This window comes from Schistocerca americana, chromosome 4 (genome assembly GCF_021461395.2).
Source record: "Schistocerca americana isolate TAMUIC-IGC-003095 chromosome 4, iqSchAmer2.1, whole genome shotgun sequence".
NCBI lineage: Eukaryota > Metazoa > Arthropoda > Insecta > Orthoptera > Acrididae > Schistocerca > Schistocerca americana.
This window is the reverse complement of record NC_060122.1, coordinates 787,385,604-787,404,451: the sequence shown is the minus strand read 5'-3', so window position 1 is coordinate 787,404,451 and position 18,848 is coordinate 787,385,604. Positions and strand designations below refer to the sequence as shown.

At 43.8% G+C, this 18,848-nt stretch overlaps 1 protein-coding gene across 1 annotated transcript in view; it reads right to left on the bottom strand.

The window, feature by feature from the left end:
- Positions 1-18,848, bottom strand: part of LOC124613800 (solute carrier family 26 member 6-like) — a 144,070-nt gene that overhangs the window by 58,512 nt on the left and 66,710 nt on the right. Inside the window, exon 6 of the mRNA XM_047142523.1 lies at positions 11,004-11,304. Within this exon, the coding sequence (XP_046998479.1) occupies positions 11,004-11,304 (301 nt within the window). The remainder of the gene's footprint in view (positions 1-11,003; positions 11,305-18,848) is intronic.

The following is an 18,848-nucleotide window of genomic DNA, read 5'->3' as shown; positions in this document are numbered from 1 at the left end:
ATTGACGTATTGTTTCTTTTTTCTTTCAGAGTTTGGATATTGGGCTGTAATAATAAAATTTATGGTTTTTACCAGCTTTCGCTCTAAGAGACCGTGACATTTCTTACAAAAAACTACGTCAATGAACTTCACTCCAGCTGGCGTACCGTGACATTTCTTACAAAAAACTACGTCAATGAACTTCACTCCAGCTGACGTTGATGCTGGCCGATTATGTGTTATGTGACTTTTATTTCTCTGAAACTCTATAATGATTGAAAAACAAATCTGGCACAATAATTAAATTTTAGTACCACTTATGGTATAACGTTGAAATAAAATTTAATACCGTATCCACGAGCTATTTCTTGCCAGTCACGAGAATAACAGTTATAGCTCATTAAAAAGTTAAAAATATCAGCCCCGTAGTAAACGAAAGTAGTATTCATATGAGAAGTCCAGAATAATCATACAATGTAAGCTTTTCACAGCTGGTATTACATCACTTAAAACACCCGCGCTAACAAACCGTAGTCGATGTATGAAACTTTCTTGTCCTCTCCGACTGCAGAAGGCATCTTCAGAAGGAAAGAGACGAACTGGAACCAGAAGTCGAGGGATTGCAGAATACATGGGTAGTGGAGGGGCACCACAATCCATCACGTGACGTCAGCTACTAGATTATGTATGTTAATACGAACATTATCGACTGAATGTAATCGATCGTCATCATTACGTTGAACGTTGACATCCATTTATATCTAATTTAACGCCTTCCTTTTTTCTGATAAAATTATTATGGTGTTTATGACTCTCAATAGCCTCTTTATACATGCGCGCTTGATAATGCGATGTTTTCGATATGACGCTCACCTCACGGATTTTTATTTCATGATCACTCTCCCGCTAAACATGTTCCGCTACGGTCGATTTTCAGTGTGTTCCTGACGGCAGTTCCTATTGTGTCAAACAAACGGGTGTTAACACTTCTTTTCGTGGTACCAATACCAACCAGTCCACAACTACACGGAATTTAAAAGATGGAGTTGAGAACCTACGGTCGACGTCCAAGAAAAAATGGTTATTCTAACATGGAGATACATCGAGCACTTCGCCCTAGGGAGAGAATCAGGGTCGATGAGGAACGACGGTTACCCTGAAGCAAACTTTTCCTTCCGTTCATCAAATGGCTCTGAGCACTATAGGACTCAACATCTGAGGTCATCAGTCCCCTAGACTTAGAACTACTTAAACCTAAGGACATCACACACATCCATGCCCGAGGCAGCATTCGAACCTGCGACCGTAGCAGCAGCGCGGTTCCGGACTGGAGCGTCTAGAACCGCTCGGCCACCGCGGCCGGCTCCGTTCATCAGTACGATTGCAGATCGTACTGTAAAAGTGTTGAGGAAGCACGGTGTGGAAACTACCTTGAGACTCATCAGGACGATAAAAGAATGTTTAAGATGGACTAAAGATATACGACATTCTTTGGCTACGGTACATGCGATGTATGTAAAATTCCTTTTAGTTGAGGGCTTTGTTATTTTGGCACCATGAAAAGAAGTGTGAACACCCGTCTGGTTAAATACAAGACCAACTGTCGCCTGAGACATAGGTATAACTCTACTGTAGCGGAACATGTTTACCAAGAGAGTAATCATGAAATAAAATACAGTGAGGCGAATGCCATATCAAAAACATTGCATTATCATGGGGGCACGCATAGAGACGCCATTGAGATTTATAAAAAACGTAATAATTTTAACAGAAAAGAGGAAGGCGTCAAATTAGATTGAATTTGGATGTCAACGTTGCAACGTAATAATCACGATCGATTACGTTCGATCGATAATGTTGGTATTAGCAGATATAATCTCGTAGCCGACGTCACGTGACGGATTGTGGTGCCCTCTACACTGCCCATATATTCTGCAACCCCTCGAGATCTGGTTGCATTTCCCCTCTTTACCTCTGAAGATTTCCCCCGCAGTAGCAGAGGAAACAAGAAAGTTTTGTACGTCAACTACGGGCTATTAGCCCGCAAGGTTTAAGTAATAATCCGGAATACTCTGCATTTAGTCAGTGCTACGAATTAAAGACTCTTCAACAGCAAAAATTATAACTAATATAAAAAAAAGTTTCACCACCAATGTGTAGTTGTTCAGCAAGAAATTTTATTTGAACTTTTCGGTCAATTTCATATCAACTGTCAACTTCACCCCGCTTCACGGTCTGTCTGTCATCTAAGGCGCCAGTGACGGAACAGTAAACTTCAGTCTCGATCGTCCACGACCCCGCTGCTGCCGAATTCCGACGCATGCTGATTGACATATTCCCTTCGCACACAAAGTATAACACGATATAAGCACTAGCAACTAACGGTTAAATGCTATTTCCGAGTGACTAACACGGTGTGTAATCTTTCTTGAGTACAGAATGTAGATGACGTCACTCCCAAATTGTATCTGCAGTTTCTCTGAAATGCTTATCATTTCATTCCAGTATGACGTTTGGGGCACGCCGTCTGCACTTTAAATAGTAGCAGCGTACTGGTCTGCTTAATGCAGAATCTTACGAGACACGGTTAATATTGCAAGTAGACTCGGAAGGCAGCGACGAGTATTTATGAAGTTGACAAAGAGATTTTAATACTTTCCTTTCACTCCTCAACCACGCAATTCCTGCACCTGGCTCTCGGAACACTAGACAGAGGGGACTCCGGAGCACAACTGTACACCAAGTACCGTTTGTCCAAATTTAGTTAGTGGATACAGTGGAACATCGTTCACTCACAATATTCCTTGGTTAACCGATTTATTCCCAAAAGATGTTCGTCCAGGCTTAATGAAGGTCTTCAATTTTAAAGACATACAAAATGGCTGAGTGAATTCAAAACTGTCCCTACTTCTTTTGATGGCAGTTCACAGGCAGAATGTCTCCAAAACGTAGCAAGAGAAACAAAACATCGAAAAAGTCTATAATACGGTGCGAGGGAACAGTTTGTTCCATCTCATTACAATTAGTTTTTTGTTGCATTATCTTCTTCTTCTTCTGCTTTTACGGCCACATTGGACCACTTCAGTCAATCATTTCTGGTCCTCTTCTTTGGTATTTTCCCCTTCCGAGTGGCCCAGTATCTCTTCATTCGTTCCGATGCTTTTCGTCGTTCCTTATCTGTGCATTATATTGAATATAGTTTCAACATTTTTTTTAGTTCAAATAGTGTGGTATCTCGAGTGAAGAAGTGGACTACCTGTTTATTTAATTCAATTCATAATTACATAAATGCACTTCCTTTCTCTAATTCCACTACGCTGCCTTGCGTTGATTGAGTTTGGGGTTTGTTTTAACAGTTCGTCTGCTGTTAGTACCAAGACAGAGATGTGGTCACCCTGTAGGTTGGTTAGTGCCAACCTAAGCCTGGAGTAGAGACAGAGATGATGCACCTATTTGCCAGGGGGTAGTCCGGGGTTGGTAACAGGTCCCCCTCCCCTTCATGTAAGGGAACGGCCGTTGAGGGCCGCCATAATAGTCACTCTTGGGGTAGCGGCTGAACTGAGCGGACGGAATCGAGGGCAATCTCCGTCTTTGGCGCCAATTTCACCGTGGGATGAGGTATTATGTTTTACACTGTTACTAATCCGCTCTTTTTCAGGACTCAAATAGTTAGCGTGTCGTTACGGCCATTCATTCATTTTTTGAGAAATTTTGCCTTTACAATTAAAGTTTTCAGTTAGGGTTTCTTTTTCAGAGGCGAGCATGGGGGCTCGCGTTATTTCTTTATAGTGCTGCAATCACTTGGTGCCTTCAGCACACGAGAGCAGCAATCGCTCTAAAAAAAAATTGTATAGTTTCACTTTTAGAAGCAACATTTTTTTTTTTGCAATGGTAAAGTAACCTGGGGCCTCACCCCGCCTATTTAACATGTGGTCGTAACAGCTGATGAGTAATTTGGATGACGATTCCGTGTGAAACCTGGTAGGAGATGCGTGTGTGACATACTTAAGGTTCTAAGCGTGTGATGTAAAATTTTTCTAGGCCATCTCATAAATTTTGTTCACAGTTCCTTTTTTAAACCCCATTTGCAAGCAGCACGTCCTGACTACTTTGATAAAGAACGGGTTGAGCGTGTGAATGATTGTGTAGAATGGAAAGCAAGAACGAACGGAGCGGTGAGTACAAAGAAATTAGCTGTTGGTGTCTAATTGCACTACCAGCGAGTTACCAGTTCGTTCTTGGAAATTAGTTGAGGTGAGGACGCTTACGTGTACTGTTAATTGATTATTTGCGTTTTTTAAGAATTTGCTTTCTTTTGAGAATATGGGAGATGTTTGTCTCTGCTTTGTTTCCCCGTTTTTCCGCCAAAGAGAATTTTTGTTATTCGGTCCTAATAGTAATCTTGGGTGCGAATTTCGATCACTGTCCCAGTAGACGAACCACAAGGGCAGCAATGTAGTCCCATCCTCCTTCCCAGTGCTTAAGTAGGAACGAGATGCCTGTTAGCTTAAGCACCTTCAGTGCGAGACAAAACCAGAAGCTATTTGACTTGACTTTGTTTGCAGCAGTTATTAAATTTGTAAAGTTTTGGGGAATATAGATAATAAATGTCATATTAAGTTTGTAAAGTTTCTGGGAATCTAGACAATAAATGTCCTATAAACTTGATGTCATGGATTTAGTGGTCATTACAAACTCCAGTCCTGTGTCGAGAGCAATGTCATAAATTTAATGATCATTACAAATCCAAGTTCTGTGTAGAGAGCAATGTTACCAACAAAGTGCTGTCCTTATAGACCATGATAGAGTGTGGCCTTTACTGACTTGCCCAATTGGTTTTTTGAGCCGTCCCCCGCGTTATCCGTTGCGCAAGATTAACATAATAATCATCAGATCATTTAACTAAACTTCGGGCCGGCCCCTTAAATTCAATCCTTCCGAGCAAGGTATCAAGTGGGCAAGCACGTGTCAATGAAGCGACTTGGCCACACACACGTCCGGCACGCTCTAGCATAGATAGAAGGAAACAGAGGAAGAGGGATACTAAAAGGTAACAATGCATAACTAAACAGAAGTAATCTTTCAACGGTCGTGGTCGATACGTTATTATTTATTTTTTATTTAGTCTTAAAGCCCTTTCTTACATCTGATCAGGACAACAACTACGAAAAAATACTTCAAAATATTCAAAACAATATGAATATGCAACATAATAATAATAACTAGCAATAAATATAGTAATGAAGTGCATTAAAATGATATTGGTTAATTTATCATATTTGCAGCCGTGTTTATTAGACGGTCCATTCACATTAATGTGACTAGCGCGTATGTTCAACGTCATCGCGCAAATAACGACACGTCAGGTGGCACTACTAGCTGTGGAGGGTATATAAAGAGTGACAGTGGGGCGCGGAGAACATTGCAGTAGTTGTCGTAACGCAAAACCGAAGCGTAATATCTGACGTCCAAATGGGCATGAACATTGGCTTTCGGGCCAAGGGTGAAAGCATTTCCGAAACGGCTAAATTTATAAACTGCTCGCGAACCGTCATGGTCACAGTATACCGTTCATGTCGAAACTGCGCTATCCAAAACCGGCATATAGACATCTGTGGTGCACCATGGGCCATAGATGACGGCTGCAGAGGTGTCTTCGAACTAATATACGTTCACCTGTTGAGCATCTGACCGCCCAGATGAACCAATGGACTACCTACAGTGTCTCCTAAACGACTGTTCATGGAACTTTGCTGCTTGTGGGCTCCCCAAAGCAAGTGCGTCTTTCATGCACCCGCGCTGGCGAAGGCTGGAATTTACATAACACTACCACAACAGGGCGTCCACCGAATGGCAACAGATAGACTTCTCAGAGAAATCACATTTATGCTTCATTGACGTGAAACATGAGAAAGCAAACAGCCTGCAACAGTCACTGGATGGTTCCAGTCCAGAGGAGAGAGTGTTATAGTTAGGTGAATGTTTTATTCGTATTCCCTGGGTGACCTCGCCGTTCTGGAAGGCTCATTGGATCAACGAAAGTATGCTTCTATGCTTGGGGACCATGTCCACCGCTAAATGCAATTTCTTTTTGTTCGGCACGGTGGCATCTACCAGCAGGACAATACAACATGTCACACAGCTCGAAGAGTACATGTGTGGTTCGAAGGGCACCAACGCAAGTGCCTGGTTGATAATTAAAACTGGTAAAAAGACATATAAACAAAAATTTAAGAAGATGAAATAAAAATGGAATGTACACCATGACGATAATGGTAATAACGATTATGAAAATGCAAACCCGTTATGTCTATTGAAATGACGATGGTGAGGGACCCTGATAGCTGTAGGAAAGGGATTGGGTTGTCATCGGATTGGAGAACATATTAATAGAAATATGCTGTGGAATATAAATCTCGGGACGAATAGGATGTATATATTATGAGGGTGGTAGGACTGCAGATAAGCAAGAATAGGGTGTGTGCGAACCTATTTTGTGTGGATACGGTAAGGTAGATAACAGTCGATAAGAGAGTATGTGATGATTTCACGTTGAGGCGATTGTAGTTACGGTGGGCACGCATTAGAAGGGCTTGGAAGTAGAACGAACGAAGAATTGCGTTAAAAGGGCCGTAGAAGGCGGAACGGGAGGCCGAAAGAAATGCGCATTGCTTAAGAAAGTGGACTCCCACTCGGGGGATGAGCTTTCCAAATCACCATCTGGTAAGTGATATTTGAACTGTCTGTGGTTTTACTAAATCATTTAAGGTAAGTGGAGGAAATCGTTTCATTGAAGAGTCATGGCTGATTTATTTCCCTGTTCTAGTGCTAGCAGCACTTGGGCATTCTAGTTGATAATTTTGTCGTAGACGGAATATTAAAATCTGATCTTTTTTTTCTTTAAGCGTGTGGGTTACTATTTGTAGGAGATTTACGTTTATGGGTGATGTACGACAGACGAAGTATTCTAGGTATTAGAAAGGTGTAGAAAGTTCATAACTTGCTATGAGTTTTGTGAGGATAGCTTTATACAGAAACCGAGGCTGATTGTAAGTCTTTTGTTACGGTGAGTGTGCACTTACCACCCTATGTACTCGTAAGCTGCTCCCTATCTTTTAAGTCACATACTTGTAATGTTACGTGAGCCTCACCACCCTTTTTTAACTAATTTGTGCCTGATTTTATTCTGAGAAGCTCAGTGATGTATGTAAATACCGTAAATGTAAATTTTAATTCAAAAAGTATTTGAAGCGAAGCTGGACAGCAACAAACTTTTTAGCGCGCAATCCCCGCAACGAAAGTAGTTTTTAATATTTGAGTATGGTCTCTAAAAAAAGACGGTTGATTTATTAAAAAAAGAGGACTGTTGATCTGTATCTTGTGGAAAGAGGTCGTGTTGCTAGGCCGGCCGTCTCTCAGAACGTTTTGTTACATTTAATGAAAACCCCTATTTCAGTGATAAAACCGAGTAAAGTATGTGTAGTGGCTGCCCAAATTTGCGTATACAAAATTTCTGGAAGTGAAGAACAGAAATCTGTTGTTTTTTTTGGGAAAAGGAGGTGAACTTCACTGTCGTCGCCGGCTATCAATCGACGTAAGTGTAAAAAGCTCACTAAAATACAGGAAAGGAAGTGCATTCTCTATAGTTATCGTTCAATACGCAACAACCTCTCACAATTTCTTAATTACAGTAACTGGATTATGTTCTTGTATAATAGTATGGTGCTGAACACCACTGACCAGTTTTGAGGCAGCAGGACGTGTAGCTTGAAGGAAATTTTTGTGATAGGCAATCTCCTTTTCTCACGAAAACCAAATTGCTGTTTGATCTTATTTATTTACAACAGTGTTCCCTTAGGTATGAAAAGCTACGAAAACCTGGGCTCAAAGCTATCCGCCATACGGCCAAGTAACTAACAGAGTCGTATTTTAAACCTTAAAGAACAATAACTTCCTACAAATTATAATACATCACCAACTGGTGCAGAAGCTGATCATTCAAGGAGGCAGTAACCAAAATTCAGGTACCAGTTGCGACTTAAAGAAAATTTCTCAATCAAAAATCAATCTCTCTCTCCAAACACGCATATAAACATTCATATAATTAAGATAAAAGTCATTTTATATACTGTCACTTTTACCGGTGAATACAACGAGGCGTACCGGTTCAGGGGAGGGGGTGGGGGGACTGTTCCGTACTCGTACAATGGCTGATCAAAAGTACTCGGACACCACAATATAATGTGGGACTGAGCATCATATGTCACACGCCGGTCTAAATGAGGGTATTGTGTTCTCAGTAGAGAAGCAGTAACAGCACAATAATTCGATAATGATAGCAGAGTGACTTGGAACGTAGACTAGTCGTTGCATCTCACCTTACTAACAAATCCATCATTGACATTTCAACCCTTCTAAAGCTGGCCACGTCGAACGTTGGTGATGTGATTGTGAAGTGACTAGGTGAAGGAACAACCACACACAAAAACCAAGACCAGCCAGGCATAATGACAGACGGGCAGGGACCGTCCTATATTGGGAGGGTGTTAAAAAAGCCGCATGAAATCTACTGAACGAATCACTCGAGAGTTCCAAAGTGCTACCAGCGGTTCAGATAGTACAATGACTGTGAGTAGAGAGATGAAAAGAAATGGGTACAATGGTCGGGCAGCTGCTCGTGAGCCATACTTTTCTGTAGCCATTCGTAAGCGGCGCTTGACTGGTGTAAAAACTAACCCCCCTAGACAGTGAATGACTAGTAATGAGTGAACTGGAGTCATCAATCACACTGGGCTCTTGGGCAATCCTATGGAAGTGTTTATGTTTGGGGTTGCCTGGAGAACATTATCTGCATCATTTGTAGTGTCAACACTGAAGTATGTCATTGATGGTGTAATGGAATGAGCGCTTGTCGTCTTGGCCCTTGCGGGGCAGATCCGGCCGCCTTGGTGCAGGTCTTATTACATACAACGCCACATTGGCCGGCGCCGCAAAGTATGAAATGATGATGACAACACAACACCAAGTCCCTGAGCGGAGAAAATCTCCGACCCAACCGGGAATCGAACCCGGCCCCTTAGGACGGACATCCGTCACGATGACCACTCAGCGTACAGTGACGGTGTAATGGAATGGGATGTTCTCCGTCGTTAGGGTGTGATGTCCTTACCGCGCTTAAGAAGACGCTAAATGCGCAATGTTGTAAACACATTTTACAGCACTTCTCAGTGAGCAGACTAGAGGAACAATTCACAGAAGATAACCGCTGCATCACCGTGAAAATACACAGTGTTATAGGGCATCATCTCTGGGCCACTGGTCTGTGGACAATAGCATTCCCCGAAATGGCCTGGCCCACACAGACGCTTGATCTGAATGGAATGGGACACGTTTTGGATGAATTAGAATGTAGACTTCACTACAGATCTCAGAGTCCAACAACACTCCCTCTCATGTCTGGGTTTTTGAGCAAAGATGGGTTACCACAAAACTTCACAGATATTCTGAAATTTCAGTGGAAGGTTCTCCAGCAGAGTTCAGGCTCTCATAAACGCAAAAGGTCGACACACCCCATATTACAAACCACTAATAGGTGCCCAGATACTTTTCATCAAATAGTTTGTGTCTCACACGGTCTGCAGAAAGATTGCTCGCAGAATATTGAGCCGACGCTTTTTACGTAAGCCACTCGTGGGCCTCCGTACACGCTCGCACTTGACAGTTTTGGTGTTAGGCCACCGGCAAGGCGAAACTATACTACTGATCATTAAAATTGCTACACAAAGAAGAAATGGAGATGATAAACGGGTATTTATTGGACACATATATTATACTAGAACTGACATGTGATTTTCGAGTAATTTGGGTACATAGGTCCTGAGAAATCAGTACCCAGAACAACCACCTCTGGCCGTAATAACGACCTTGATACGCCTGGGCATTGAGTCAAACAGAGCTTGGATGGCGTGTACGATAATGTGCTGGCCAGGGCAGCAGTAGAACATTTTCTGTTTCCAGAAAGGCCCGTACAGGACCTGCAACTTGCGGTCGTGCATTATCCTGCTGAAATGTAGGGTTTCGCAGGGATCGAATGAAGAGTAGAGCCACGGGTCGTAACACATCTGAAATGTAGCGCCCACTGTTGAAAGTGCCGTCAATGCGTACAAGAGGTGACCGATACGTGTAATCAATGGCACCCCATACCATCACGACGGGTGGTACGCCAGTATGGCGATGACGAATACGCGCATCCAATGTGCGTTCACCACGATGTCACCAAACACGGATACGACCATCATGATGCTGTAAACAGAACCTGGATTCATCCGAAAAAATGACGTTTTGCCATTCGTGCACCCAGGTTCGTCGTTGAGAACACAATCGCATGCGCTCCTGTCTGTGATGCAGCGTCAAGTGTAACCGGGCTGATAGTCCATGCTGATGCAAACGTCGTCGAACTGTTCGTGCAGATGGTTGTTGTCTTGCGAACGTCCCCATCTGTTGACTCATGGATCGAGACGTGGTTGCACGATCCGTTACAGCCATGCGGATACGATGCCTGTCATCTCGACTGCTAGTGATACAAGGCCGTTGGGATCCAGCACGGCGTTCCGTATTACCCTCCTGAATCCACCGATTCCATATTCTGCTAACAGTCATTGGATTTCGAATAACGCGAGCAGCAATGTCGCGATACGATAAACCGCAATCGCGATAGACCACAATCCGACCTTTATCAAAGTGGGAAACGCGGTGGTACGCATTTCTCCTCCGTACACAACAACGTTTCACCAGGAAACGCCGGTCAACTGCTGTTTGTATATGAGAAATCAGTTGGAAACTTTCCTCATGTCAGCACGTTGTAGCTGTCATTGCCGGCGCCAACCTTGTGTGAGTGCTCTGAAAACCTAATCATTTGCGTATCACAGCATCTTCTTCCAGTCCGTTAAATTTCGCGTCTGTAGCACGTCATCTTCGTGGTGTAGCAATTTTAATGGCCAGTGGTGTATGTGGGCGTGCGGTACCTGCGTGGAGCCGCCCGCGTCCCTCTGCAGCAGGGAGCGCGACAGCGAGGCGGAGGGCGGCACGCCCCCGCTGACGGCGGAGGCGACCGCGGCGAGCCCCTGCGCCAGCAGCTCCTGGTTGAGGCGCACGCGGTAGCGGCCGCGCGCCAGCAGCAGCGCCATTGACGTGCTCACCGCGAAGCTGACGGCCGCCACGCCCAGCGAGCCCACGGCCACCGCCCCCATCAGCTTCCAGTCGCTCACGGGGTCGCGCAGCTTAGGCAGCCCGCTAGGCACCGGCCCCACCACCGACATGTTCCACCTGCCGTCACGCCACGTTACAGTTGCTCACCGACTCTCCGTCTTTCGCAAAATTGGCAACAATAATACAACGAGTCGGATTTACAACCGATATTTTGTTTATCTGACTGTGAGTCGTTTCCATGAAGTGACGTGTTTATAGACGCACTTTCCTCATGTACTGTTCACTTTGTCTATCTACTTCGTAGCCACGGACTAGTTGGACCTTCTTGACCCACCAGCCATCAGTCCCATGCCCCATATCACAGCGAACACAGCGAACCTGACAAAAGGACTGTAAGCAAGTTTTGAGATTTCCAGTATTACAAACTGATCACAGAGTAGACAAACTGAGGTCTGATCTCCATTCGTATTTGGTTACTCTAAGTACAAATTGGTTGGTTCGAATGGCTCTGAGCACTATGCGACTTAAATTCTGAGGCCATCAGTCGCCTACTTAGAACTAATTAAATCTAACTAACCTAAGGACATCACACACATCCATGCCCGAAGCAGGATTCGAACCTGCGACCGTAGCGGTCACGCGGCTCCAGACTGTTGCGCCTAGAACCGCTAGACCACTCCGGCCGGCTGTCATGCCTTGTGTAAGAATTAGAAAACTGTGCTTATATGCAGAAAGAATAGTGGCTTATTTTGACTACAGCTTATCATTCCATGATATCGATGCTCATATTCCATAAGCGTTATGAGAGTATACATCGATGCATTCAGGAATGGCATAGCGAATCCCACTCTGGATCTGAGTCATCACACGACTACCACTAAAGATGAAAGATGTGTTGTTAGCTTGGTAATGGAGGACGGTACAGAACTGCTGGGTCAGTAAATCGTCTTCTCTCGAATGTAACAATGTCTGTAGCACCGCAGACTGTCAGCATGGTGACCGTGTCAAGGCTGTTAGCTGTGCGCTACCTTAGAGTCCTACTAGATGCTATCTTTCAAATGATGTCCTATAAATGATGGCCGACTTGCCTTGGTCAGTGTAATAAGGGAGCTGCGTGCTTCCTTGCACAATGATTTATGACACCCACCCTCACCAGTCACTTTCAAGGCAAGCCTCTTCCCTCCCACTCACCTTTCTTCACCCCCTCCCAGCAGGCTACCTATGCTGTTACATGTTGCTCACTTAGGACCTCATTTATAACACCTGTGTGTTGTCATATTAATTAGAGAGTAGATGCTGGAGTTTATTTACTTTCCAATTCATTTACCCAATTCATTACCCTTATTACTTTAATTCAGGGCTTAACAACTGACCGGTTTTGAGCGCGAGTACTCGCGTATGCTCAGGCACGTGCTCGCGAGCAGGTGAAAGGTCGCGGAGTAGTGGGCGAGGGGAGGGAGGGGAAATGCGCGCGCACGTTTGAATGTGATCTTGCGTTCTTAGCAGATTTAACTAGCCATCTGAATGCTTTGAACATTTTACTACAAGGTAAAGATCTGCTAATTACTAATTTCATAGATCGAATACGAGCTTTTAAAATGAAATTGACACTTTGGGTGAGCCAGCTGGAAACAGGAAACCTAGCTCATTTTCGTAAATTATCATCCATGCAATATGTTCACAAAGACTGTGAACGTTATTCACATAGTTTAGTTGATCAGCGCTTTCAAGATCTGACAGCACTAGACAGTGATTTTGATCTGTTCTCTCCATATTCAGCGAATATTTAAGAGATTCGTCCTGAACTGCAGCAAGAAATTATTGACCTGCAGTGTGACAGAGAATACAGAGACAAATTTCAGAACAAGAAAAACATTTTGGAATTCTACAGACACTTCCCTCAGGATAGATTTCCTCGTTTGCACAAACTGGTGGCTACAATAATATCAATGTTCGGTTCCACGTATGTTTGTGAACAACTGTTCTCTGCAATGAAATGTAACAAGACGCACCTGAGAAACGCATTGTCTGATCGAAATTTAAACTGCACGCTGCGCCTAAAATGCACAAGAACAATTACTCCGAACATGGACGCAATTGTAAAGGGCAAAAAGTACAAGACAACCGAGTATCCCACACTTCAGTGACACCTTTTATTGTGTAACAGTTCACAAATTAATGCGAATGTAGAGGCATACACTAAGCTAATAAAATTATGTGGCACGTGTACATTCTCCTTTATTTGTTTCATTTGTCGCAGTAATAATTCGTGAGTGATATCCCTGCAGGTGTCTGCTGATTGACACTGACTGGCGGCAGCTGTTGTGTGCCCCACGTGACTGTGACTCTCCCCACTCTCCGCTCTGGTCCGGTAGTGGGGGTAGCGTGCAGGCGCTGCTCCGCTGCTCTGTGCTCGTGCCTTGCTGCTCACAGCTTGCTCCGCGTATGTTGTGAAGCCCTGCTTTAATTCATTACTCAAGATGGCTGTCTCCACCTTTATGCAATCCTTATCTTTATTGCTATAGTTCCTGACCCAATATGGCTGCTAGATATTTTTCCAATATAGCCTTTTCTTCATTACTATGACTCATGGTCTACAACGGTTTCCACAATCAAAACTTGTCTGCCCAATATATGTGAACTGCTAAGTCCAGCAACTCAAGATGTTTGTTACTGCGATAGCATAATCAAACATGGTATAGCCTGTGACGTTAGTAACGCTAAAAAGTAATTCTAATTTCTACAGTGCTGTTCTAACTAAAAATTGACATACATTTCACAGAAGTGAAAGATATTTTGCTTACTCAAAACAATTACTGATGCGTTTTAATGCATTCTATAAAGAAAATACATACTTGCTATTTAGTAATTACACTGTGGAAGTATTGGCATACTTCTAGTACATCCTTGCCACATAGCAGTTACACTGTACAGGTGCTGGGATTGATTCTTTGTAAAAAGTGCACCCCTTCTACGAAACAAATACATTATGGGAGGCTCAGGCTCCATTTTTTAAACAAAATAAGCTGTTTTCCCATGACTTCATGTTTAACCATTACTACAGGCAGTTACTTATGTGGTCACTCTGTACCACCCGGTGTGACAGGAAGGTTTGGGCAGTTACGGTGTTATTATAAGCATTCACAGCATCCAGAGACCACTACCCACCACCGCATCTGCCCCTGCCCACACTATGTGCCAAGAGAGATCTCTATGCTGCTGAAGTATGATTTGCAAGCCACTGTGACGGACTAAGGGCTCACAGCTCAGTGCATTCTCCATACCACCAGCACACCAGGACAAACGCATTAGATGCATGTCCAGATGGCGGCTCAAGCCCATGACTCCTGCAAGATGTCTTCACACGGCGTGTACTTCTTACCTCCTGTTAGGTGGAAGCACACTGCAGAGGCCCTTCTAAGAGATCACAAAAACGCTAAGAAATTATGAAGCGAATGCCAACACTTGGTGGACTGTAAAGTCAATCTGAAAGTAACAAGTTGTGCAGCACGACAAACTACACTCCTTAATCTAACATCAGTAGTCAAAGTACTCGACAATGTCGTTGTTGTTGTTGTTTTTGTCTTCAATCAGAGGACTGGACTGATGCAGCACTCCAAGCTACTCTATGCTGTTCAAGCATTTTCATCTCTGAATAACTACTGCAACCTATTTCCTTTTGATCCTGCTGACAGTAATCTTCTCTTGGCCTCCCTCTACAATTTTTAACCTTCACATTTCCATCAATTGCTATACTGGCCACCCCTGAGGTCTCATAAAGTGTTCTATCAACTGATCTCTTCTTTTATTCAAGTTCTGTCACAAATTTCTTCCCTCCCCAATTCTGTTTGTTACCTCTTTGTTAGTTACATGATCTACCCATTTAATCTTCAGCATTATTCTGTAGCAAAACACTTCAAAAGCTACCATTCTCTACTTTTTCTAACTGCCTATCGTGTACGATTTACTTCCACACATGACTATAGTCCAACTAAATACGATCAGGATTGACTTCATTACACTTCAATCTATTGGTTTAACATTAACAAAACCGACAAACTACAGGAACAGATTCCTGCCTGAAAACAGACGAAAAGAGGTCTGATGAATATGTATACAGAAATGCATCATTGTCTAGGTAGATGGTGATGAAGGATGAAAGTTCCTCTGACCCCATGCCGCGTGTTCCTTGTGTGTTGCAGACTGTGTGACTGACGCATCGTACTGTAATCAGCAAAATGGTTTGGCAGACGTGTCACGAACAAGCCAAGATGGTGTTTGTATGCGGCCAAGCAGATGGAAACGGTCGAGAGGCAGAATAACTATACCAGAAAAAGTCCCCTCACAGACACTAACCACATCTCACAACAATTCAAGTCCTCTTGAGCGTTTGTGTGAACATGGGTCATTTTCTCCAGGTCAAAGTGCAGGGAGGCAGCGGACTGTGGATATATCAGGTTTGGCAGAGCAGGTTGTACAGGATATTGTGACGAACCGTAGTACAAGTTGCAGGCAAGCGGCCAGCCAACATGCTGTAAGCCAAAGTACGATTACATGTATCCTGTATGACAACTGCTACTATCCCTATAACCTGCAACGAATGCAAGGATTGTCAGCAATGGACTTCCCTCTACAGGAACTTTATCGATGGTTTCTGCACCAGAACATCACGCTTATGGGATTTCTGTCATCAGTCCTCATTACCAACGAGGCGGTCTTTACCAAAACTGGCATCACCATTCTGCATATTCGTCATCTCTGAGCTACAGACAATCCTCAGGGAATGGTTGGGATGTGTGATCAGTATGGATTCAGGATCAATGTGTGGGTAGGGATTCTTGGCTACTACTTGCTTGTACCAGTTATTACTTGACAACTGCTCATCAGAGGAATCTACCTGGACTTCCTGTGGAATGCTCTGCCTTGGATGCTTCAGAATATACCTTTGGTAACACGACAGGTTATATGGTTTCTGCATCACGGAGCATCACCCTCTTCTACATCATAGTTCGCCGCTACCTCAGCAACATCTTCCCCAGCCGTTGGATAGAACACGGAGGCCCTGTAGCGTGGCGTTCTTCATCACTGGACTTAAACCCCCTGGATTTTTACTTCGGAAAGCATCTGAAAATAGTTGTCTATGCTGAACCATTTCCCGACGTGCAGGCTATTTAACAGCGTGTTCACGATGTCTGTGGGACTATTCGCAGAGAGTCCGGAACGAGCGTATGAGTGCAGCAATCCATGATGTGACGTGTGAACGCGTACACTGCATTCCATGGAGGCCATTTTGAATATCTGCTCTGATGTGGATGCGACGCATCTCTTTACTATGTTCCGGGTCGATTAGTTGCTGTTGCCCACATATCGTCCATTTTCAAATACATGTCTATGGGACCTTCTTTTCCTCCATTTTCAGACTGGAATCGGCCTTGCAGTTAGTCGGTTTTATTTATGTTCACCCTCTAATAGTCAATGTCAACAAATATCCATTCCTCAAGAAAGCTTTTCTTGCCACTTGCCAGTGTTCATTTTATAAACTCACTTCATAACTAATCTTCAGTTATTTTACTGGCCAGGCCGCGGTGGCCGTGCGGTTCTAGGCGCTTCAGTCCGGAACCGCAAGTCTGCTACGGTCGCAGGTTCGAATCGTGCCTCGAGCGTGGATGTGTGTGATGTCCTTAGGTTAGTTAGGTTTAAGCAGTTCTAAGTTCAAGGGGACTGATGACCTAAGATGTTAAGTCCCATAGTGCTCAGAGCCATTTGAACCATTTTACTGGCCAAACAGCAGATCACATGTATTACTTTTAAAGTTCCGTCTACTAACCTAATTTCGTCAGTATCGTCTGATTAAGTGCGACTACTTCCATTGCCCTTATTTTGCTTTTTTGATGTCAACATGTGCACTTGCTAGATCTCTTATGAAGCAGGTGACCACACCAGCAGTATGCGCCCACCTGCCCTGGGACAGCTGTTCTCTGACCAACTTTCATTTCCATTATTAGGTCAAGGTGTGACTGTCGGAGGACTGGTGGACGCCATGGCTTGGCAGTTTCACCCCAAAAGACACTTAAATCCTGGGACAGACCTGGCTTTCGGTTCCACAGGATGTCAAACATTCTGAAAACTTGTAACGGTGTGAAAGAGTTATGTTGTGCTGAAAAGTAATTCTTAAGATAAAAATTCGATGTATCGAGCCGTTTCCGAGTTAATTATCATTAGTCAATCAGGCCATTTCATGCGCAAATTCAAGCGGTCTACCAGAGACGGACTTGCTCAACGTGTTACTCTTCGTTTTCATAAAAACGAAAAAGAGAGTGATACAAAACTGGACTGTGGACGGTAATAAGGACAGGGCCCGACCCAACGGATATGTAGCTGCGTGCGCTACCATCTAAGCTATGAAAACAACTTACACTAATTGCCGCTTGAATTAGCGCGCGCAACTGCCTGATTTGCTAACTGCAACGCTAATTAAATCGGAAACGGCGCAACTTATCGAATATTTTCTTAACAATTATTTCTCAGCATAACTTACCCTGCAACCCTCTTACAAGCTTTTCAGACTGTTTATGACCACCTTGTATTTTTAGCCTATGATCTACTTATTTCCTGGGACACTGTTTCCAACGTAAGGCCTACTTTTTCACAATTTTTCGGGAAAATTTGTTATGATTTAAAATACGCGTTGCTATTGCTAGAGTGGTGCAGCTGTGTTGCCACCATCCCACTACTGTGGCAGCTATTAAAGCAGTCATTAGGGATTACCCTAACCAGTCTAGAAATCAAAATATGTGGTGGTAGCCGTGTACTTAACACTGAAGAGTGGCCCAGCCAGTCTTAACGCAAAGCCTACCCTCAAATATACTGGACTTTCCTTCTTTTATTAACATTTCATTTCCCTCAAATCTGACGGGGTGGCAGCAGCGATGTAGCCAATCTTCAGAATATCGTTTTCAGAACGTACTAGTCATATAAATGTACACCTAAAGATGAACAAAAATGTCAGCATTGAAAGTTCTTGGTCATTCTGTTGTGGTGGGGATCGCATCGTGTGGCGAACTACTCAGAGATGACGAGTTTCAGTTGGTTGGTTGGTTGGTTTGGGGAAGGGGACCAGACAGCGTGGCCATCGGCCTCATCGGATTAGGGAAGGATGGGGAAAGAAGTCGGCCGTGCCCTTTCAGAGGAACCATCCCGGCATTGGCCTGGAAAACCTAAATCAGGATTGTCGGACGCGGGATTGAACCGTCGTCTTCCCGAATGCGAGTCCAGTGTCTAACCACTGCGCCACCTCGCTCGGTCGAGTTTCAGTAGATAAAACTGATGCATACTGCTTGATGACCAGCTCCCAGTAATTCATATATGTAAGACGTCATTGTAGCACAGTGGAGAGTGAAGCGTAAGACGAGGACAGAGGAATGGCATGGAAGACCTGGAGAAGGAGAAGGGGTGTGAATGTGAGAGGAATGTGGTAACAGGAGGGATTTAGGGTGCTGTGGGGTTGGAAGGGCTGCTCAAGATTTAATGGCTGAGTATTAGGGAAGGGTATCCACGCGGAAGAAGAGGAAGTGGGAACTGTTTAGGAAACACTGGCCAGTGCCATTTAAATGAATACAGAATTCGGTGCCAGGGTGACTTGTTAGATTATATGTGTACTG